Source organism: Equus przewalskii, chromosome 6 (genome assembly GCF_037783145.1).
Source record: "Equus przewalskii isolate Varuska chromosome 6, EquPr2, whole genome shotgun sequence".
NCBI classification, from domain to species: Eukaryota; Metazoa; Chordata; class Mammalia; order Perissodactyla; family Equidae; genus Equus; species Equus przewalskii.
Genome location: NC_091836.1, coordinates 54,318,180 through 54,342,694, shown reverse-complemented (window position 1 = coordinate 54,342,694; position 24,515 = coordinate 54,318,180). Strand labels below are relative to the sequence as shown.

The 24,515-nt window shown below is 44.3% G+C and overlaps 1 protein-coding gene and 1 long non-coding RNA gene across 6 annotated transcripts in view; one reads left to right on the top strand and one right to left on the bottom strand.

Annotated features, from left to right (window-relative positions):
• Window positions 1-24,515, top strand: part of FAT3 (FAT atypical cadherin 3) — a 618,234-nt gene that overhangs the window by 550,592 nt on the left and 43,127 nt on the right. For all 4 annotated transcript variants that reach the window (XM_070623917.1, XM_070623915.1, XM_070623916.1 and 1 more), the window contains 6 exons: window positions 9,132-9,521; window positions 11,611-11,825; window positions 13,016-13,153; window positions 14,115-14,258; window positions 17,368-17,565; window positions 20,477-21,275. In XM_070623917.1, the coding sequence (XP_070480018.1) occupies window positions 9,132-9,521; window positions 11,611-11,825; window positions 13,016-13,153; window positions 14,115-14,258; window positions 17,368-17,565; window positions 20,477-21,275 (1,884 nt within the window). The remainder of the gene's footprint in view (window positions 1-9,131; window positions 9,522-11,610; window positions 11,826-13,015; window positions 13,154-14,114; window positions 14,259-17,367; window positions 17,566-20,476; window positions 21,276-24,515) is intronic.
• LOC139084301 (uncharacterized) lies at window positions 4,994-6,012 on the bottom strand. Of its 2 annotated transcripts, none has more exons than XR_011541671.1 (2): window positions 5,869-6,012; window positions 4,994-5,196 (listed from the first exon to the last, which is right to left on the bottom strand). It is a non-coding gene; the product is annotated as an uncharacterized lncRNA (long non-coding RNA). The 2 variants fall into 2 exon arrangements; XR_011541672.1 differs by having other exon boundaries at window positions 5,750-5,932.

Sequence of the window (24,515 nt, the reverse complement as noted above, 5' to 3'; positions counted from 1 at the left end):
CTTTCCTTCATGACTCAATTCACTTTCTCTAGGAAACTTCCCTTGGCCACCCCTCTCCAACAATCAACTATATACATGCTTGTCTCCTGAGAAATAGGAGCCATTTGAGAGTCGAGGTGCTGTGACCCATTCTTCTTTGCAGCCCCCATACCTGCCGTACCGCAGAAGTCCTATGAGTACTTATTGGCTGGATGAGTGAATTGATCTGATGGTCATACTTAATGACCCCCTTGGGAAACATTTTTAGTATCATTGTTGGATAGCAGTCTAACATAAAAGTTCTACGTACCAATAGATGTGGAGTTTGGGGTACTTAGTTGATGAATTAATTTACTTATACTTGACTATCTCAGGCCTAGCAAAGTGCCAAGCATAGATAGTTGAAAGAGTTCATACCCAGATGAGCTGCAGCTTTTGAGATATCACAGAAAGTAGTCTCGCTCAGCCACGGGGCCAGCTTTCTGGGTGTGCAGCCTTGAAGTTGTACAGGGCCTTTGCTTAGAAGGGCCTCATGTTGATTTAATGCTCTGCTGTGGCTGTGTTGAACTTGTTAACATTGTTTAAACAAGGGGCCTTGCATTTTTATGTTGTGTGGGACCGCATAATCATGTCACCAGTCCTACTCAGCAGAGCTGGTGCCAGGCCAATTGGCGAGTCCCCAGGAGGTTTATGGTATGATTGGCATCTCCCTGACTCTGTGACTGGTGCCGCCTCCTGTCTTTTTTTGACTATTCGAAAAGCCAAGGGACTAATGACCCCAAGAGTTGGTATTTTGCCCTTGGGAATGTGCCAGCTTTAGTCATCACCCAATGAAAAACTTTTAAAAGGCACTTAAAACAGAAATAATTAGAGAATCTATTTAAAAGTCATTTCTAATTAAAAAGTAATTGCAATTCCACGGGCCTCCTCATGGCAACTTTCTGTTTTATTTCATATCATCCAAAGGCATATTTTAAAGAGAATAAAGACCAGTCAGTTTGAGTCCTTTCACAGTAATGGGATTTTACTTGTCTCCCACAGACAATGAGATAAGAATTTTAGGCTAGCCATTTTCTTCTACAGCTTAATTTAAGTGTAAAAAAACAGTTTAAAAAGTGTATCTTTTGAAATAACTTTTAAAATGAGACCTTTGGCAAAAATTTATTTTCTAAGTAAAGTGAGTGTCTTTTTGAGCACAAACTAATGTGAGGAATGGAAATATCCAGAAAAAGAAGCCTTATACAATAGATAAGTATCTTTTTCTACAATTATTTCAAATGGTATATACATTGAGAATTAAACTGGCCTGAAAAATAACTTGAAAATTTGACTGCTCTCCAAAACTGATATTAAAGAATTATTTTCCAAGTACATGATTTTTGTAATAGCTCTTTTACTTATTACAAAATGATCTGTGTCCGCTGAGTAAAATCTGGAAAGACAGGCAAAAAGAAAAAAACAGTCAGTTCTAAGCATTGTTGCCATTTTGACAGAAATCCCTTCTGCATTTGTTCTTTACAAAAACAGGTTCCTAAACTATATATTGCTTTCTAACCTGCTTTTTTCACTGGCTTGCAAACATATTATATATTATTTTACACTTTTGAATGATGATATATATAGTATTCTGTGATATGAAAGTACCATGATTTATTCAACCACTCATTCTTGGAAAATTGGGTAGTGAGCAGTTTTTTTTTTTTTTTCAAAAATGCAAACGTCTATTTAGCAATAGCTTTTTATAAATCTATGAATGTTTTATGTACCTTTTTAATATTAAATATTCCTGACTTCTCTGTGTTGCACCTTTTGAGGTTCTTCACTTTTCTTTAACACTTGCTTTTGCAGTGAGCATGTGTGTGCAGAACGCATATCACCTACATTTGATGTGTTAACACGCTCACGCACTCGCTTTGGTGCCCTGGCTGTTTCTTCTGCAGTTCAACCTTTATTGCACCCTGACTATGTGTCAGGCCCTGCACTCAGTCCTGGGGTACAGAGATAGTAAAACACGGTCCGTCTGCCTAAAAAATACATTAATCTAGTGGGAGAGCAGACTTAAATATAACTAATGATAATGCAAAATAATGTTAAGGGAGCACAGTGAGGAAGGAGTAACTGGGGAAATTAAGGAAGCTGTCCCAGAGGAGATCTTGCGAAGAATATGTAGGATTTTGACAAAGAAAGGAGAGGAAGAGAACGTTCTGAGTAGAAGGAAAAGCACGAGCAAAGGCCTGGAGGAGTGAATGTGCACAGCGTCTTCAGGAGTACCCGGAGTAGACGGTACACGGTGGCAGTGGAGCAGGAGATGACACTGAGAGGGAGGGTTGGAACCAGACTGCAAAGGTTAGAAAGCCATTCTCAAACGTTTCTACTTCTGACTGTACAAAGTGAGAAGCTGGTGACCATCTTGAGCAGCTGAAGCAGGACTGGATCCAAAGTTTTAGGAACTTAACTCTAGTTAAGTCTGGCCAAGAGAAGCAAGAGTCTGAGGTAGTTTGTAATTAGAAGTCTCTTGCAACTGTCTAGGTGAGAGAGAATGGGAGCCTCATCTGGCTATGAGACCCGGCCACAAGACATTCAAGAGATAGCTCAGCGATAGAATCAAAAGAACCCGGGGTTCTGATTCCAATGGGAGAGGGCACCTGGTGGAAGACATGCAGGATGCCCTGAACTATCTAGTTTAAGTAATTCCTCGTCATGTTGCTAAGCTCCTAGGGATGGTGTTCGGAATGATGTCTTTGGGGCTCCGCTTCCCCTCGATGCAGTGCCCGGAGCAATCCAACAGGTGGCACTTGGCAAATCCTCATTAAATGGAAGGGTCATAGCCAGTGTCTCTTGTGAGAAAGACCGAATCCTTGCACTTCTCAAAAGTAACTACTGTGTTTTAAGGATAAAGCTGTCGCAAAGGAACACGATGACATATTCAAGAACCAAAGCTTTGTTTATCATTTCTCTTCAAAGGATAATCGTTATAGCTTAAATAAGAGCATGCCTTAATCACCAAACCTGGGTCATGAAGACTGTGAAATCTAAATATACTTGTGGGATTTCAAGCACTGATGAATAGGCATTAATGAAGAAAGGAGAAAGTATTGGTTCAAAAATAGGTTTTTACATTGCCTGGGAAGTGGGATCCGGGGGCTGACTGCAGTGGGACATGATGTAAATTTGAGGGGTGATTGAAATGTTCTATATCTTGATAAGGGCTGTGGTTCCATGGGGGTGTATGTATGTTAGGATTTATGAGCTGGACACTTCGAATGTGTTCATGTTGTTGTACATAAATTATGACACCTCAATATATCAATAAAGTTGATTTAAAAAATAAGTGATTAGAACCAAAATTCAACGTGTTACTAGTCTAATTGTTGAGATTGTTTCAAATTATTTCTTCTCAGATTCTATTCCATATCAATTTAAACCTCCTTATGAAAGTGAGTTTACAGTAATTTGTACAGCCCACATTTTTTGTGTGCCACCTATAGGCCAGATCCTGTGCAGCTGGTGGAGGGTACAGTGTGAATGTCACAGACAAGGTCCTGCTCTGACAAGGTCAAAGCAGCTGCCAACATAAAAACCTAAAGCAAGCATAACAGAGCTCTTGTAGTTTCCTTAAGCTTAGGGAGCTTGATCTTAGGAGAAGGGGAGAAAACATTATTCAAAGACCAGGTTAAAAAAATCTCAATGTACTTGCTGTGTTGGACACTCTCACTGTTCAGTTTTGGTGCCGCTGCTAACACATTCAACAATCTCAATATAAAGCTGAGTTCTTCTAACACTGGGTTAGATCCTGGGGGATGATCCTAGCAGTGGGCGTTATTTCTTCAAGGTCTGAAAGCCTTGCTAGTCTAAGCTGTATTTGTGAACTCTGAACATTCAACTGAATGATAGGAATCTGCTATGTTAAGTTTTCTTCCCATCCAGAAGATTCCAATAGCTCATCGTGATCAGGCTTAATTTGGACTTCTCCTTTGGTGATGCTGGCCCACTTAAGCCAAGTTCTAGCAACTTAGTGAGCAGTTGGGGGCCAGGGAGCAGGCAGTCCTGTGGAAATATAAATGAAACTAGCTCCATTTGTTTAACTTGGAAATGAAGCATAGTGCTGGAATATCATCTTAAATCTCAACTGACCTGGGTTCTGTCATTCCAAAAATGAAAAGACCTGAGACCCAGTGAAGTTAAGTGACTTGCCCAAGTGCACTGTGTGGTTTGGGCAGATCTTGGGCTAGAAGCAAGGTCTCCTGTCTTCCAGGACTGGACCATTGCCTTCATTTTAAAGCATTCAAAACTTTGACTTTTCTGTACAGTCCCATGTCCAAAAAGTCCATCTTTCCATTTAGCTGAATTGAAAGGAACCTAGCTTCCATTTAGAAACCTTCCAAGGGAGGGAATACAGATGCCCATGGCAACCCACCCCCAGCTTTCACAGCCTGCCCTCCTGGGAATCTTTATGTGCTATTTCTTTCCTCCAACCCCAGCTCCACAAAATGCCACTTCCTATTACTTCCTTTGAGTAAATAGGGATTTTAATCATTCTCTTTTCACTTGATTTTAATCCTCTGAAGGCCTGCCTGCTCCATTTGCCACAGTTAACGTGCAGAAACTTCACTTGCAATGAAAGTCATGCTTCTCTTGGTAGCCTGGCATTTCAGCATTTCAAGAAGCTAAGTAGCTCTGTCCTCATTAAATTAGGCTCAAATTGGTGAAGAGAATTACATACTTAAAACACAGATGCGAAATGATGGATTAATGTTATACCTTCAGATAACACATCGTGACATGCAGTAAGAGCATTAGACCAATTAGCAAGCGAGTCTTCTGCTCAGGGTCATCTTTTCCGCCGGGTGTGTAACGAAGGGATGGTTACTTGAAGGATGGCATTTATCAAACGCCCTTGGATAGAAAGTTTCCACTTTAGTGACATAACCTGCATTCATTTAACAAAGACAGCACCCCATCGCCTGGTAACACAGCAAAGACCAAGTTATACACGAAAAATACTGCCTCCAAATTGTCATTTACGCATCTCACTTTACTTCTAGAAATCATTGAAATTCATTGCAGTTGTGTCTACATTGGAGTTTTAACATGTTCCAAAAATATATCCTGCTCTTTTCTTGAGTGTTATCAAATCATAAGTGATGCCATTCAGCAGGTCTGTTGGCTTGGATCCCCACCACCATCTTTTCTGGTCTTGCGTCCATTTCAGTCGAACTGGTAATAGACAGGAGAGGTAAACAATCAATCTCCCAGGTCCTCGTGGTATGAATGCCCAAGATACTGTCAGAAGCAAAATGTATGGGGAGGTGGGGGGAGTTGGGTCAGCAACTTGGTGGGGAGGGGATAGTTTTCTGCTGTGGTAAAGCAGAAAAATGCTGTCACCGAGTTTAAATTAACAGAATCTGCCCGGAGGGGAGCCACGGTCTTTGTGTGGCTGATTAATGTCAGCCTTGTAAACACAGCTCCAACAACAGGGCTAGCCGGCTGAGCAGGAAGCTCAGGGAACATAGCTTCTCCTGCTTGGGGATCTGAGCAGAACCCAGTGCCTCTGAATAGGGCCAGAAGAGAAAGCGGCAGACCAGGAACACAGGTGATATTTTTAATTAGATTTTAGCAGTGTCCTAGTGAGGGAAACACAGGCAGCCACTAAATCACCTTCCCCTTAGTCCTTGCTGCCACAGAGCGCGCCAGTGTGCAAACCCAACCCCTCCCTCTCTAGCTCAGCTGGTCGGAGTGCCTTGGCTTTTAGAACAGAGTCAGAAATTACCTTCTTCCTAAATGAACTTTAGACCCGAAGAGGAACCATGTCCACAGCAGATTTCCTGGAATCCTTATGGAGATTGGGTAGGAGTCCAGGAGAAACAGGGTTTTGTCCCTCGTGCTCACCTGAAAATGCTAGCGGCACCAGGCAAATCCCTCAGCTCTCGGATTATGCATCACGGAAGTGGGTTTTGTAGTATCAGCAGATGCTCAGATGAAAGGCGCTGCGTGAATTTCCCATCCCATCCTAGGGTTGGTAAGACTGGTTTTCCAGATGCTGGAGGGAGAAGTCAAATTCTCAGGGAACATGTGTGATTTGAAAACCCATGTGGTGTATTTACATCAATCACTGATGCATTTCCATAAATGCATTTTTGTGTCTTTGAGAGGTACCTTGAGACTATCCAGGCAGTCAAGGCAGCTTCCGGGGCACACAACCAGCTCTGACACCCAGGCGGGGATAGTGTTTTTCAGGTGCAATCTTGATGACCTCTGCAACCCACTGCGTATTCACCCCAGGAATTTACATTGAAGAATTTAATCTTGCAGCCGCTCTAAAAATAGCCAAAAAGCATTCCTAAAAGCTCTGCTCTGGAGCCTTATTTCTAGGGGCAGCAAGAAAGGAGGAAAGCCTTCTTGTTTTTAATCCTAGCACCAGTAAAATCAGAGGTTGATGTTTATATACCACGGGGTGGTTGTTTTGAAAGAGAAATAAAAGTAAATGATGAAACTTTGGAAAAAATGGACTCTCTGGAATGGAACCAAGAACAAGCTCTCAGTGTTGACCTTTTGGTTAAAGCCACATAATGCAATTTATGTCATTCCCTCCAGATATATGATTTTATTGGTTTGCTGGGAATTTTGGCTTAAGGGAAATTGTACACTGGGGGAGTAAAGAGTTTAACTCCTGTTACTGCCAAAGTCTGTCCCAGGGCAAGGTGTTATAATAGAAAACAACATAGGCTTAGACCCACCCCTCTAACAGCTTATGTTCCAGGGTCCATGACTCACAAAAGACATTTTCAGGTGATTGCATAGCTGAAGTCACGACTAATGACTGTCTTCATTAAGCGCATTTAGGTTCAAAATAATGCTTTTTCAGCCTACGAAGTTGTTACATTTTGCTTCATATAAATCTTAACTTATAGCGAATTTCTGGTACATGAACCATTTTGAAATGCTCAGAGCTTCTGATGAAAACAATTAAATCAGTCTTCAGAACCGGAAGTCAATCCAGTCATTATTCACTACGGTGTTGGTTGTTGAGGGACATTTCCAGGTTGATATCTTTTAGCTGTAGTATTTATTAAGATAAAATGGTATTTTGGTAACTAAGTGCCTTTCTTAGATTATAGAGCTGGAGCTCACTCTCTGACTAGACTAGATCTTCTCCCTTCTTTGATGGAGAGAGTGCTCCAGGCTCACTGGCCATTGGATTTCTTTTTTCTCTTTACGTTCCCTTTTGATCTCATCCATTCTCGTGGCTCTGCATGCCATCTGAACGCTGATAACCCTCAAATTTATAGCTCCAGCTTGGACCTCTCTTCTCATCTCCCGCCTCCGGTACTAACTTCCTACTTGGATCTCTGCTTACATATAAAATGCCCATCTCAAACTTAACCTGTCCAAAATGGGTCTCGTGACCATTCATCCAAATCCTAGTCCTCTTGTAGTCCTTTCCATCCCACCTGATGGAACGCCCTCTTTTCAGCTGCTCACGCCAAAACCTAAGAGTCATCCTGGGGTCTTCTCTTTCTCTCACATCCCATATCCTGCCAGCTCTATAATCAGAAAACAATCTTTTCTCACTACTTCCAAGTTCAGAACACATCCAATACCGCCTCACTTCTTACCAGTGTCAACCTTAAAAAGTGAAATAGCCAGTTATTTTACCGGCAAAATGAGTTTATTTGGAAATAGCAGAGGAATTGCAATTTGGGACGTGCAAACTGTGGTGAACCACAGGACAGTCCAGAGAACAAAGGAAAGGGACTTGGTTTTCTGGAGTAAAGGAGGAAGTTGGGAGGGACTGTTTTAAACAAAAGTCTATTGGAGGAGACTGACAGTTCAGGATGGTGGCAGCACCTCCTTGGCTGAGTGTGGCAGTTCCACACTGCCTGAGCTATACCTGGGCAAGGAGAAAATCTTCCTTCCTTCTACTAGAATATGTGAAGTAAGCTTCTTCCCATTGCAGAAAGCAAGATAAGCTTCTTCCTTCTGGAGTCTCCAAACACTGGGTGGTAGTGCGTTAAGAGCTTCCCCTTCAAGCCTGGCCAGCCCCGAGTTAAATGAAGTTTCCTTTACTCATTTTCACACCACCTCTGTGTTCACAATAGATCTGGAACCCGATCACTTCTCACCACTTCCAACACCACCACCTTGTTCAAGCCGCCATTATCGCATGCCTGTATTCTTGTAAAAGTCTGCCAGCTGATCTCCCTGCTTCCTCTCTTGCTGTTCTTCATTCTGTTCACAACTGGAAGCCTGAGTGATTCTGTTCATCACATGACTTCCCTCCTCGAAACCCTCCAGTAGCCTCCCACCTCACCACCACAACCCCACTCGATCTGTTCCCTGACCCATTATCACCCTGATCTCATTTTCTACTTCTTTCTTCTTGACTCTAGTCACACTACTCTTCTTGACAATGCTCCTCAAATACACTAGATGGGCTTCCACCTCAGACCTCTGCACTTGTGGGTCCCTCTACCCAGAGTGTTCTTCTCCCCAAAATCTGCACTGTTCACTCCCTCCCCTCCTTCGGGTTTTTACTCAAGTGTCAAGCTCTTTCCTGACCACTTCGTTTAAAATTATCACCCTTCCCTCTATCTCCCAGACTCCCTCTCCCCCCAGCACTCCTGATCTCCCCCTTATGGCTTTATTTTTCTCCCTTTTTACCTCTAACATGCCTTTTATTTTGCTGATTCTTTGTCATTGTTAATTTCTTATTTAGTCCCACTAGAATGTAAAAATTTCCTCATGAAATGTTTTACTCTTGTCCATTGCTAGAATCTCTAGCAGCTAGAATAGTGCCTGATAGATTCTAGATAAATATTTGTTGAAGTAATTAATTAATCTGTATTTCTCTTTCTGGGGGATATCCTTACCCATGTATCTGTTGGCATCTTAGACTTTATCTTAAAGATGTGTGGGGTTCTTTAATATATTAAGAATATCCAACTATTTCTGATATTTTTTGTCAATATTTTTTATCTCTGTACCATTCAGTTTAGCTGTATATTTTTTACATTTTTGTGGAACCAAAGCTGTGGTTTCTATAATTACTATTCTTCTTCGTGTGACCCTTCAAAAGTTGGCAAAGTCATAATACTCTAGTTCAGAGTGGCAGGCCACAATCTTCTCCACTCACGTTCTTGCATCTCCCACAGGCATCAACAGGAAAGTCGTGTACTCCCTGGCCGACTCGGCCGATGGTTTCTTCTCCATTGACAGCTCATCTGGCATCATCATCCTGGAGCAGCCACTGGACCGAGAGCAGCAGTCCTCCTACAACATCAGCGTGCAAGCCACCGACCAGAGCCCTGGACAGGCCCTGTCCTCTCTTGCCACTGTCACCATCACTGTCCTGGACATTAATGACAACCCCCCTGTGTTTGAAAGGAGGGACTACCTGGTGACAGTGCCTGAGGACACCTCCCCTGGCACACAAGTCCTTGCTGTTTTTGCCACCAGCAAAGACATCGGTACAAATGCTGAAATTACCTATCTCATCCGGTCTGGGAATGAACAAAGGAAATTTAGAATCAACCCAAAGACAGGTGGGTAAACAGCAACCCAGTTACAATTCAAGGCTTCACTGTATCCTGCTTCTCTCAACACGCTGACTGCCTTTCTAGGGCTCCTTTTCCTCCTCCTAGCTCCCTCACAGTGGAAACAAATCTTCTCCTAGCAAGGCCTGCAGCAGACCTTGGAGTGCCCTCTGGCACTCTGCTTCTGAGGATGCAAGGCTTGGGAGCAGTAATGTGGTTCATAGGTGGGAAGAGGAAGCAGTATTTGCATACCAAACACGGGGGTTTGTTTGTTTCTCTCTCTTTTCTGTTTCTTTCCTTGGATCATATGTTTGGAAGTGCTCCTGGAGATTAGCATCCGCTTGCCACTATCCAAACTCAGGCTGCCACTCTCTGGTCACCTGCCGAGGCAGACGTTGTAAGTGATCTGTACAGTGACCTGCAGGCCCCTGTGAATAGGCCCATTTTTCAGATAAGAAAGGTGAGTCTCTCACACCTCCGGCCATTGGACATAATTCCCTCATCGCTCAAGGAATATGCACTTGTTGAGCAAGGTGGCAAGGGAGTTCCATTCTCCTTGGGACAGTCCAGTAAACACGAACAAGAAACTATCAGAATTGGCAATGTTTATTTAATATGGCAAATATGCGAGATTCTTATTAAATCATTAGTCATTTATTACATTTTCTAAATGATGAAAACAGAGCTTCAGAGAGGTTAAATAATTTACCCAACGTCCACTGTGAGTAAGTAGGGAATCCAAGATTTGAACTCAGATCTTCCTGACTCTGACTTTTATGTTCTAACCTCCATATAGCACTGCTATGCCATGCGGGGTGCAAAAAGTGAAGGAGGTGTAGTCCCTGCCCTTAAGTTTAGGAAGATGGAAATATTGATGGAGGAATTGCATTAGCAGCTTCTCCCAGCAGTAACTCTGTTTATTAAGGTCATTACTTCAAATTAAAACGTATGGGGATTTTCCTCATTTAAATATGTGTCAGCCTTAGCCTGTCTAGTTATAGCCATTGTATATGAACACCATGGGGAAATGGTTAAGTACTGTTTAAATTTGGCACTGGATAACAAGACTGGTCTGCAAAACAAAGCACTAAGGGTGGTAATTGCTAAGAAAACTTAATTATGGGAGAAAGAGCCTCTTGTTATAGGTCTGACTTCTGTTTCTCACCTTAAGTAGAAGGGCAGCCTTACCCTCTAGAGAAGTCGCCTGTCCGGAAATGTGAATGGATGTGACATACTCACCTTGGTCCTAATGATTGTTTTCCAGGTGGGAGAAAGGCACATGCCCTTGAGAATTGCTCTGCAGGCAGTTCAATGACCAGTTACCAGTTGAGAATGCAGGATTGGATCACTTCACCAGAAAGATCTAGAATGGGAGGGAAGTAGCACTCACAGAGCCGCCCCCTCACAGTGACACCCAGCTAGCTGCTTTCCCTTGTTCTACTTGCTTAATTTAAATAACTTGGGCTTCATCTCTGTTCTGTAATTGTAGACACTAAACTCACACTTACTGTTTGGCCACTGATTCCCAGGTATTTTCTTTTCCATTACGTGTCACTGTACCTTGAGCTTTCTGAAATCTTTGCCTTCTTCATGCCATAATGGTTTTAGATAAGCACGTTATAACTTGGCAAGGCACCTTAGTGGGTACTTCAATTCACTTAAGTCTGCAAGTATTTACTTGCTGATGAGGGGTGGGCTCATACAGTCGCATCCACATATCTTGGCTCATTCTCCATCCACATGGGTCCACTTGAGGAATCATCGCGAGACACTTATCAGCAATGCTTGTTCCTGTCCCTTAGTTGCGTGAGGGTGAATAATGCCAGAGATTTTCAGACTGCTTGAGAGAAGTTCAGAAACTATTGCAGAAACTTGCAAAGACTCAATTTCTTCAGTTCTGTGTTTGATGGATAGCTATGTTTTAACTGACAATGTTAGTCAGACTTTGAGATGCTTTCAGTAGGGCATTAAATAAACACATTCCTAAATATCTAAAATTCTTGGCTGGAGATGATGGTGTAAATTTAACCATGATTATAGAACTGGTGACCAATGTTTTTTCCTAATCAAATCTAAAGCTCCCCATTTTTCTTCCAAGGGGGTATTTCTGTCTCTGAAGTCCTGGACTATGAATTATGCAAAAAATTTTACCTCGTGGTGGAAGCCAAAGATGGGGGCACCCCAGCTCTCAGTGCTGTGGCCACAGTGAGCATCAACCTCACAGATGTGAATGACAACCCTCCCAGGTTCAGCCAAGATGTCTACAGCGCTGTCATAAGTGAAGATGCCTTGGTCGGGGACTCTGTCATTTTGGTAGGTGCCAGCAGGAAGTTCAAATGTCTGAGGCTAATAAACTTAAATAGGGTGAAAAAATGAGCAAAATCTATCTTGGATTCTATTCACACTTTCTCCTTTTAGGGTCCATTTGTCCCCAAGAACTCTAGACAGGCACCAGTCTTTCAACTGCTCCTTTTCCAGTTTCTGTATTAGAAAAAGGTCTGATAAAGTCATTTATATCACAGTGTAAGTGATCAATAGTCACTTTCCTCCCAGGAGTGTATGTTTTTTGAGAAAACAAAGCAGACCATAGATTGAATTTCTAATAATAGCTCTTACTAGTTTGTGCCCTTACATGGTAAGTTATTAAGTGGCTAAGGATAAATCCTTCCCCAGCCCCCTGTGTATACACGCACTGACACACACACAGAGTAGCGCAGTTACAAATGGGAGCAAGTTTAAGATTGATTGGCCATTCTTAGAGAAGCTCTTTCTAGAAGGAATTTTTTCTAGTACCAGTAAGAACAAACCAGGTGTTAGCAGAATGCAGCTTCTCTTAGACTTATAAATTACATTTTGGAAACGATGAGTTCCATCCTCCCCATCCTCACTATTCATAGGTAAGACAGGTCCCTTCCATCCGTCCTTGTCTCTGGCTCCCACAGCACCAGCTTGCGGGTGTGCATTCTTTACACATCAAAGGTGGACTCCCCAGGCCTTCTCTCCTTCCTGGATTCTATGAGGCTATTTCTTTACATACAAATCCCGGTGTCACCAACATGGAGTAGCAGAGAGTGGGGCAGTGTGTTTGCCATGTGAGAAAGGGAATTTTCTTGGGCTTCCTTAACATGGAAATGCATAGGATTGGAGAATGCCAGCTCAGTGGTAGAGACTATTGTTTTGCAGAATTGGGAAAGAATATGAAAGTATTCCTATCAGTTACCTTTGGCTCTATCCTTACTGGCTCAAGACCTGAGGAAAATCAGGCCTAACAAGCATCAGACGGTAGGCAGAAATAAAATGGCAGCTCTCATAATAGCACTCCCCTCCTTCAGCTAACCCATTATCTTTTCTGCTGGGGGCATGATCACTGGCATTGGTGAGCATAGCACCTAAGAAAACTGTCAGAGCTGTGCACATTTGTACAGACCTGGGACTCTAAGAATAAACCTTTCCTCTGTCTCTTGTGTCACGTCTTTTCTTTGTTTTGCTTGTGTCCCATGAAGCTAATAGCAGAAGATGCAGATAGCCAGCCCAACGGACAGATTCATTTTTCGATTGTGAGTGGAGATCGGGACAATGAATTTGCTGTGGATCCTGTCTTGGGACTTGTGAAGGTTAAGAAGAAATTAGACCGGGAACGGGTAAGCTAGTTTAGGCCAGCTCCCTTCCTAACCACACCTACCCCTTTGCTGGAATCAGGCATGGGCTCCATGAGTACAAATAGAAAGATTCTCCATTCTAAATAGTGAGAGTGAATAGAAATGGGCTAAAATATAGCAGCATGATGTATGTGGTTAGACCTTTGAAAGAATTTTCTGCCAGTGGATTCTGGGTGTTTCTTATTTATGGATGGTTTAAAGAAAAAGTAAAGGTGTGTCTTTCTGGATGGTTTGAATTTTGGTCCTTCCTAGAGCAAGGAGGCAGAAAAGCACCTTCAGCATTGGGATCATGTGGTCCTGGTTTCATAGGCAGCTTTAGCCCTGGGTGAACAGATCCAAAAGGATCATCTGAAGGTATCTAAGTCAGAAGGAATGATCCAGAAAATTCCTCTGTCCAAGGTTAAACTAAGTTTCTAAATATCATCTCTTTTAACCAAAAATATGTGTCTTCACAGTGAAATTAAAAATATGGAAAAAGATGTCATAGTAGTGATGGGCAAAAGTAGAAAGACCTCAATGGGTTATATATGCCCATAACCCTTGAAGTGTGAAAACTGATCAATAAGACAGATCAGTGTTGATAGCTGTCATGTTTGAACAAAGGCTGAGAGCTGTGGTTCTAACCAGGGACAATTTTGCCCCCAGGGCACATTTGGCAATATTTAGAGACATTTTTGGTTGTCACAAATGGGCAGAAGGTGATAATGGCTTCTAGCGGGTAGAGACCAGGGATGCTGCTAAACATCCTACAATGCACAGGTCAGCCCCCAACAACGAAGAATTATCCCACCCTAAGTGTCAGTGGTACCACGGTCGAGAAACCCTGGTCTAGAGAATCAAAGTGAAGATGGCTGATCTTCAGCAAAGCACAGCCGAGTCTGAGTGTGCACAGAAGGAGGGAAGTGCTGCACTTCTTCACCGTCAGCCCTTTGTGCTTTGGCAGGTGTCTGGATACTCCCTGCTCGTCCAGGCAGTAGACAGCGGCACTCCTGCGATGTCATCAACTGCCACTGTCAACATTGATATTTCTGATGTGAACGACAACAGCCCGGTCTTTACACCTGCTAACTATACCGCTGTGATTCAGGTGAGCAGTCTTGCTTGCCAGGCACTTGTCCTTAGATGCTTAGCCTCCTGCCTCTGCTGGGGTTTGCTCGTCATGGTTTATTACGGTTTTTACCTAATACCTGTTCATCCTGTCATAAGGCTGGTATGAAAAGGGCCTGATTCTTCCACTGCAGCCAATTAATAAACCTTGATAAGTGCTATCATTGATGGGATTCTTTTAAGCATCAGGTGCTTTGCATAGGCTGTCTGTCCCCACCACAGCCCTGTGAAGTGGGGTGCTGCATCGGGCCCCACTCCACAGTGAAGTTGCTAAGGATCTGAGTGGTTAAGTTGCTCACCCAAGATCATGCAGGGGGTAAGTGGTAGGGTCAGGATTTGAACTCGGGTCAGTCTTCAACAAAAACTATTCTCTTCCGCAACAACAGGCTGCCTTTAAGCTACTTTGTGCTGTTGTGCCAGGGGAGGAAGATGAACACAAACCATCTCCTCTCCAAGGGAGTTTGGGCATCAGGATAGAGCTGTTCCTCATTAAAATCAATCTTCCATAAGCAATTCGTTTAGCACTTTAAGTCCACCTGCTCTTTCAAATTAGACTACAGGATTGAGTAACTTACTGTTGGTTTTCTGCTGTCAGAGAGAATGACTCTTCTCCCATCTGTGTTTTATTCAGAAGACATTTCACGAGCACAGTACTAGGAGCCAAGCTACCTCCTCTTCCCTGTATTTCTAGAAGCTGGAAGCCCAACTTCGGGAGGATGAGGAAATCCAGTCCAGGAATACTGTCAGGGTGCAGGACTTAGGGGAGACAGGGGGTGATAGACATGTCTTGGGGGGCCACAGATATTCTAGAGAATCAGCTCTCGCCTGATGCAGTTTGGCCTGAGAATCACACGCTACAGGTTCCCAGGGCTTTGTGGGGAGAAGGTAAGATGAGAGTGAGCCAGGTCTTGAGGGGAATATCATTCACGACTTTGAGTCTGGCCATCCGTAGCGGGTTCCCCCCCGCACCAGTGTGCTGTCCAGGAATCAGGCTAGAGGCGGTCGGGCGTAAAGCTCGCAGCCCTCTGCTTCATTCCCACTCCTTTGTCAGCGAAATCCGATTCCTTCCCCGGTGGTATTTTGGTTTTCCGCTCCTCTCTGATGCTTTTTCCAGCAGCCGTGTATTCTGACCCCTCTCCTGCTTCCACAAAGCTTCACCCAGGGTCTGCACCTTCCTCATTTCTCTCTCTCAGATTGCTCTCCTTCAGTACTGTCGCTCACAGGGGCTCTCTCTGCCTCTCCCCGCCTCTGTGTGCTCGCCCCAAAACAAAATGGGCTTTGCCTACTCAACAGTCGGTTTTATGACATGCATCCATCAGCTTGACAGACTGTTTTCACATGCACGACAGAAAGTCAGCAGGGAAAGAACCCGAGAAGCGCAGCCTGTAAACCGCGGCTGTGACGGCAGCTCAGAGCTGCAGCGTGGGGGCCTGTCTGTGTTACATGTCACCCTTCTTTCTCAGACCATGACCCATAGGGCACACATTTTCTCTCTTCTATGGAGGAAATGGCCTTGATAGAGTGAGCAAACAAATCAATAAATCTTCTATTCTGTGTGGTGCTGAGTATGCTGTCAGTGTGAAATAGTAAATCTACACTGGGCTCAAGTGGTTCCACGACCGATTCCAGAGGGAGACGGGGTCTAGTTGTTCTTGACCGAAAGGCTACTTGAGAGAAGGAGCAAAAAAAGAGGTTTCTGAGGTCCTTTTCTCTTTCTCCTTCAGAAAACGTTCCTCCCTTTTTCCAACCCAGAATAATTTCCTTCTTCCAACACATGGTTTTCATAAGACTAATTCAGCACATAAAACTTAAGTGTGTCTGCCCCATGCATGACTCCTTTCCAAACTGCCGTGTCTCGTTGTCTTCATCTCTGTGACCCAAATTCATTTAATCTTAAGTCAATGTCATCAGAAGGCCTGAACTAATGAAACTGACTTGAGACCCACGTTGTGGAAAGGCTGAAGTCTAAATAGAGTGGGCCAAGGAAACCAACACGTGAGCTACAGAGGAATTTCATTTGGCATTTTCAAACTGAGGAGAACCTTTCACCCAAGAAGGAGTGACAAAAAGCCTTTCTATTTCCATTTTAGGGAAAAGGCACAGAGGTTCTGTAAAGTCATGCTTGCATAGGGGCCAGCCCAGTGGCGTGGTGGTTAGGTTCGTGCGCTCCGCTTTGGCAGCCCAGGGTTCATGGGTTCGTATCCCCAGTGTGGACCTACACACTGCTCATCAAGCCACACTGTGACGGCATTCCACATACAAACCAGAGGAAGATTGGCATACGTGTTAGCTCAGGGACATCTTCCTCAGGCAAAAGGATGAAGATTAGCAACAGATGTTAGCTCAGGGCCAATCTTCCTCACCAAAAAGAATTTTTAAAATTTAAAAATCATGGTTACATAATAACACTGGGGCTTCCAAAAATTCTGATGAAGTGCAGGATCTCCTTTCTCTTCATTCTCAAGCTGAGAAATGTTCTACCACCTTTCTATTTCCTCATGAAACATGGCAAAACTGTGTTCTGAGGGGTGGGGTGTAAAGCCCCATTTTTCCACCTGGCATATGCTTTTGTATGTTTACTTGGAAGTTGCCAGGATGTCCTCCCAAAAAAGTCCGATGTGACACTGTGTCACAGTGTTGGGCCTCAGTGTAATCGTGTTGTGACAAGTGTGAGGAAGTGCCTTCCCATCCTGAAAGGTTGAAGTTTTCTTGGCTCATGACGATTTCTGATGTAGTCACCAAGGCTGGTGAGCACCACACCTTCCTGGAGCTGTACAGGCGAACTCAGGCCATTTCCAAGTGTAGGGACCATTCTTGGAACCTACAAACCCGTTCAACACAGAGTCCTTGTGTTCTCACCTGCGGCTCATTGTCTCATGGGGCAGGAGTGGGGAGGCGGCCAAGGAGGGGAAGCATGATGCTTACAGATGCCAGCATATTTTCAGAAGACAAGATAATATCACAGGGAATCCCTTCTCCTAAAAGCCCTGTGTTCCAGCACAGCACTCTCAGCCGGTAATGATGGGGTTTTTTAAAATGTGAAGAAAGGTGTAATTTTATCTTCCTTTTTAATATACTCTTTCATGCAGGAAAATAAGCCAGTAGGCACCAGCATCTTGCAGCTGGTGGTGACAGACAGGGACTCCTTTCACAATGGGCCTCCCTTCTCGTTCTCTATTTTGTCGGGAAACGAAGAGGAGGGGTTCACATTGGACCCGCATGGGATCCTGCGGTCAGCCGTGGTCTTCCGGCACATGGAGTCTCCGGAATACGTGCTGTGTGTCCAGGTAGGGCCTCATTCTCTGTCCATCTCAGGCCGACTTTCTCTCGTACTTGTTTCTGTGCCCGTTGGTTGGTTTTTCTTTGTTGAGCAAGTCAACGTAATTCATTACTGTGCAGGAATGTTCCCCTTTTAATCTCAAATTCAACTTCACACCACTAAAGCGGCCTCTGTGTGTGAAATTGAACAGGAAGGGAGGGAAGCATCATTGTTCAAGAGGGACATGCCTGTAGGGTGTGCCAGGCAGACAGCCACTGGGCCTAAATCTACATTCTAAAAATTCCTGGGGTTCTAACTAACCTCCAAAGACAACTAATTGGTCAAGGGTTGCTGCTGTCTCCTGAGTGGTACATGCCACATCAGCCCACTGGGCGAAGCTTCCAATCATTGTCAGAAGGCGATTGAACCATATCATGGGCTTTTGAAGAGACCACTGCTTGGTAAGTTTCCCCAGTGAGGCAGGTGGGGACCAAGCACTCAGATGGCAATGGCACCCCCACATTCCTGCATCCTCAAGTTCGTTGGCCTGTGTCCAATGAAATGGGACAAAGAGGCCAAAGTGGCAAGTATGGAAAGAGTGTGGACAAGAGCAGGAAGTAAGAAAGCACCAAAAAGTTCCCATCTATGAATTTTACTAGCACCAACATTCGGGTCCCATCAGTGAAACAGAGTGATTTTTTTTTACCCACAATTGTCACAGAGGGCAACCTAAAGTCGTTATTAATGGTGACAATAATAACAATAGCAATTCTTTATATTTGTATAGCATTTAATTGTACACATTATTTCTTTTGATAACTTATGGCTTACTCTGCTCCCCGAAACCTCCCATATTAATAACTTTTGGCTCCAAGCATGTCAGTGAACACATCAGTTGCAACCCACTCCTCCAATGACATTAGGTAAAGAATTTTACATCACAGACTCGGTACTCAATGGCAAGGAGAGGTTTTTAGTGTCTTCTCACAGAAGTTTGTACAGTTCTTTCCACAGTCTGTTTGGTTGTTGGAGAGCAAGTTTCACATCTCAGACTTTGGAAACACCATAGAGAACTTTCTCCTCCTTGTCCCTTATATTAAACTACCACCAAGTCCTGCATTTCTGCCTTCAGAAGGTCCCTATGTGCATCAGTTACATTCCCTTTACCATTGCCCCACTTTATTCTATAGCACCCCGTACTCATACTATTGCAGGAACCTCCTGGATGATTCTTCTGACTTCAGCCTCATTCTTTTCTGATACATCTCTACACCCCCCCTAGATTAATCATTCCACTTTGATTATGTCCTTCCCCTAAACCACACAGCAACAAACTACAGCCCCTGAACCACATCCGGCCCTCAGACTGTTTTTATAAATAAAGCTTTATTGGAACACAGCCTCACCCATTTGTTTACATCTGCTCTGTGGCTGCTTCCGTGCTGGAACAATGGTTGAGTAGTTGATAAAGATCGTAGAACCCCCAAAGCCTGAACTATTTCTTATCTAGCCCTTTACAGAAAATGTGTGCCAACCCCTGCCCTAAACTAAAACATTCTGTGGCTCCCTAGTGCCTGAAAATTTCTGGCCTGCAGGTTGAGTTCCGGTCCCAGACTCTTTCAGATTTTGAGTGTCAGGTCTTAAGGCAGACACAACTCCCTAGGGCTTCTCAGGCCACAGGCCCACTAGTCTCTCACCTTACACCCAGCGGCTTCCTGCCTTTCTGTCATCTTTCTGGCCTCTGACATTTGCATGGGCAACCTTTGGCCTGTAAAGTCCAAATTCGTCACTGTCCTTTGAGGCCCTCCACAGTCTGACTTCAAATCCAACCTAATTTACTGAACTTATCTCCTCCTACATGATTTTTCCATTTCAGCATCTCCGGTTCACATAGTTCATCAAATAAAGTATGTGGAAACAGTAATAATAAAAATGACAATCACGTTAACTCTCATGTACTAGGTACTTCTGTGGGGACGGGCCTGTGCTAAGCACTTTGCAATCACTCTGTCTTTTAACCCCACAATACAAGAATCCTGTGCAGTAATACTATTATTTTACTCATATTAAAGAATACAATAATTGAAGCTCAGAGAGGTTAAGTAACTCATGCAAGGCCAGACATATAGTGAGTGGCAGAGCCAAGGTTTGAACGGAGGTCTGTGTGATGCCCAAGCCCCTAGTTTTACACTGCCTTCCACTTACAAGGACACATCTCAAAGACCCCACCTAGCCTGCAAGGTCCACTGCAGCTCCACATCCTCAGACACCTGCCCTGGGGACCCAGCCCATCAGAATCTGCCCTTCTCTGAAGCCCTATAGCACTATCTCCTTTTCACACATGGCAGGTGTTCAACAAAGATCTGTTGTCAGAGTGGTTGTTCTGTCAATTCTTAAATCAAGGAGGAAGCCAAAAATGTTTTTGCAGGCTACCTATTTTTCCCTTCAGTGTATCAGTTTTTATTCTAAACCTTAATATGGTTGCTTAAATAACGTTGTTTCTTAAATGTGCCGAAAGGTGCTATCTGGTCCAATCAAAAGGAAAGATCCAAAGAGAACAAGGATTTCTCCTCCAGTGGGAATGCCACTTTATGAGGATCCCCTGTGGCTTCTTTCCAGAATTAAAACACGGCCAGCCTCTGGGCATGTTGGATCTCATAGCACCCCCTACCCTCTTTCCCTCTTCACCCCCAATGGCTTTATTGTGTTGACACATTATATTGTCCATAACAGAGTGTACACATGGGGGCCGAAGGTAATAAATCATTCCTCTTACTTAAATGCACATCTTCAGCATCTTGCAGAATCGTGGCAGGGGTTGGGGGAAGAAGCAAACCTGGTTAAAGGAACAGACATCTCCTATCTGCGTTTTGTTGTTTTTTTAAATTATTATGGTTTTTTTCTTAGTTCCTCACCTTTCTCCCTTTTGGTTGTTTTAGGCAAAAGACTCAGGCAAACCTCAGCAAGTTTCTCACTCCTACATCCGCGTGAAGGTCATCGAGGAAAGTACCCACAAACCGACAGCCATCCCCCTGGAAATTTTCATTGTCACCATGGAGGACGACTTTCCTGGTGGGGTCATTGGGAAGATCCATGCCACAGATCAAGACATGTATGATGTGCTCACCTTTGCCCTGAAATCGGAGCAGAAAAGCTTGTTCAAAGTGAATAGTCACGATGGCAAAATCATCGCCCTGGGAGGCCTGGACAGCGGCAAGTATGTCCTGAATGTGTCAGTGAGTGATGGCCGCTTCCAGGTGCCCATCGATGTGGTCGTGCACGTGGAGCAGCTGGTGCACGAGATGCTGCAGAACACCGTGACCATTCGCTTTGAGAATGTGTCCCCCGAGGACTTTGTGGGACTGCACATGCATGGGTTCCGGCGCACCCTGAGGAACGCAGTCCTTACCCAGAAGCAGGACAGCCTCCGCATCATCAGCATCCAGCCCGTGGCGGGCACCAACCAGCTGGATATGCTGTTTGCGGTAGAGATGCACAGCAGTGAGTTCTACAAGCCAGCCTACCTAATCCAGAAGCTGTCCAATGCTAGGAGACATTTGGAGAACGTCATGCGCATCTCAGCCATCCTGGAGAAGAACTGCTCAGGGCTGGAGTGTCAGGAGCAGCATTGTGAGCAAGGCTTGTCACTGGATTCCCATGCACTCATGACCTACAGCACGGCTCGCATCAGCTTCGTGTGTCCGCGTTTCTATAGGAATGTGCGTTGCACCTGTAATGGTGAGTCCAGCTTGGAGAGTTCCCTCTCATCTCCTGAGATTGGAGAAGCAGACTGAGTTACCATTCCTGGCACACATGCATTCGTTCATTCACCCATTCAACAAAATATTTACTGACCACCTACCATGTGCCTAGTTACTCTGAGAAGTGCTGGGGCTACAGGGATAAACAAGAGAAGCTTAGCCCCTGGTCCTGTGGCACATATAGCTTAGTGAGCAGTACAGACATACAAAGAGGCTAGGGCGAACCCATGTGAGAAGTATTGTTACAGGAAATACAAAGTCCTCTGGGAGGACCAGCTTAAGAGGGCAAGTCTCCTAAAGGGAGTATCCTCTAGGTTGAGATAAAGGACAAGTAGGAATTAGATGTGTGAAAACAGATAGGGGAGGGAGCACGTTCCAGGTGGAGGGACAGCTTGTATGAGGAAGGCTTAAGGACAAGAAAGGAACCTACACTGAGGGGATTGAAAGAGATTTCCTGTTGCTGGAAGGAGTAGGGAGTGATGACAAATGAGACTTGTGAGCAGGCCCTGTGATCACACAAGGCCTGTTAGCCAGGATGAAGATTTTTGAAATTATCCCAAGGCAGTGGGAACCCTTGGGTGATTTGAAGTGAAGAAGTGACAGAGTCAGATCTGTCTTTCACAAAAAGCATGCTGGGTACAGAGAGGAGTAGATTAGACACGGCCAGCCTAGATGCAGGCAGACAAGTTGGGAAGCTATTGTAGAAGGCGAGGGCAGTCAGATTTGTTTCAGTGAAAAACAGGGGCCAGATGTCCGGGAGCACGGTCAGGGACGGATTCAGCCCCCAGAGCGGCAGAGATGGAATGGTTTGCGTTTGGTGAAGTAACTAGAGTCACTGACCTTGACCTTTCCTGGGCAAAGGCCATAACTGCACAGAGTCACATGCCCACAGTGGTCAGTGAGAAACATTGCTCTCTCCCTCTTTTCCACTCTCTGACGTTGGAGCCATAAATTCACTGCCCTCTTGTAAGAAAATTGCACCCAGAGTTTTTCTAGCCCGTGTGAACTTGGCCCAAAGCGACTGTGGTCAGAAGAGAGGCCATTTGACAAACATCCCTTTAGGTAATTGGGGACAGGCAGGGCCCCTGGCCTCTTTCCTTGTAGAAAAATTTTAGCTGCCATTTGGAGAATGAGTTTATCAGAGGAAGGTCCCAGAGACCACTGCTCCCTCCAAGAGACATTTTGGCAACCTCTAAACAGCCCAGAAGAGTGCCAGCCACTCACTCTGTGGTACCCAGTAACTTCTGTTTGTGTTTTCATCAAGTAGATGCAGTGATGTCCAGACCTGGGGAATATGTAAATTAGCTCCCAAGTAACTCAAAGCATGCATGCTAGGTGAAATGCATTTCTGACACATGCCACCAACATGCAGAATTTATGAATGCCAGCTGTCCAAACTTACCTAGATTTCCTTGTTAGGCAAACTGATTTATGCACCAAAGCTCTGCCAGGGCCTTCATGCAATGATTCACAGCAGGGTGCAAAGAGGTCCACAACAGGACAGGGCAGACCCTGCGGGAGAAACTAAACCAGCTAATTAATCCTTGTGATTCAGCAAAAATCTGTGGAGGCAGCAAGGTCCTAGGCGCTGAAGTTTCAAAGTGAAAAAATGACACAGGACCTGGCTATTGTGAAGTCAGCTTGCAAGCACCTGTTTGCAATAATAGTGTTAAAGAAATGCTAGGGATTAGGAAGGACAGAGTCCGTGCTGTGGCCAGAGAAAAGCTCTCTCCATGACATTTGTACACCAGAGACCACCCATGTGCTGGGTTTTGAGAGAGGAGTATGAGTTCATCAGGAAGAGACAGGGGGAAGGCAGATTTAGAATTTCTTTAATGGAGGGATTTAGAGGGATGATTTTTGTTGGGGACTTGCTTTGCATTTCGCATGAGACACTAATGTTTTAAATGCAGTAAGTTTCAAGGTAGTGTCCTTGCCCAAGGCTCCTGTTCTTTACTCTCCATAAACCTTTCTACTCCCAGTAAACCCAGAATGCTAGAAGTTTTTGTGATTCAGCCCTGAAACATCCCACAAGGAGGCCTTCTCAGTTTGAAAAGCAAGCATTTCCTCAATGAGAGCTCTGTGCAAGCTCAGGCCCACTTTGGAGCCTCTTCTCACCTTCAAGCCACTCTTATAATTAAGCAGTAAAATAAAATGCTGAATTTTAGTGGTAAAAGGACTTCGAAAGGTCATCTGGCCCAATCCTGTCTTCCGCAGGAGATGTATGATCGTCCCCAATTTATAAATGTGGTAGCTCCATGCTGTGCCCAGGGCCATACAGCTGGTGAGAGTGGCATGCTGATTCAATAAAGGTTCATCTTGGGCTCCTATTTTATTATCTGCATCTTAAGAACAGAGACTCTTCTATTTTTTATGTGCATCATAACCCCAGTGTTATGTACTCTATAAAAATATTCAACCCCATTTTTCCTGGCAGATGGATCGCCAGCCTCACATACCGTCCCCATATGGCAAAGGGTGTCTCAGTCTCCAGTGTGCATGGGGCTTCCTAGAAATGCCCATTGCTGAGCCCCACACTCAGATATAGCAAGAGGTTTCGAGTGGAGCCTAGGAGTCTATATATGTAGCCTGGGTGCTTCTAATGCTGATGATCAGGAAACCAAACTTTCAGACATCTCACAGCAAGATAAAGTAGAAAAAATTTCCTCCGGGTTCAGGGGGCAAGCTCTTAGTTATAATAGTAACAGCTCTCTCACTTCTTCTAAAGTGTCCTCTTAAATAAAAATACAGTGAAGAACTTAAGGAAAGCATTAGGCATTTATTGGAAAGGAGAGGTAATGGAATTCAATAAATGCCCCCACTCAAGACACACACACACACACACACACACACACACACACGCCCACAGAGCTAGTATTGGCTGCTCATCAGTTTACCCTGGAAAGTCACCAGATACAATAAATGGCCTTTCCCACCACTTGGTGGAATAATTAGGTTGATAAATAGAGGTAGCTGCCCATTCTGAGCTGTGTAGTAATATTTATACAGATTTGGCCTCAATATTCTATTCTCTTCCCCACTCGTCCTTCTCTCATGCAGACTTTTTGGGTCCAGTTAACATCATTAGCATCTTGAACCAAAATGCTGACTTGCTTTGACAAAATGAAAGCAAACTTGAATTTAAAAAAAAAAAAGAAAGCAAACTTGAATTTTAGTGCCAAATAGGCACATTAAATTCTAGCCACCATGGATCATC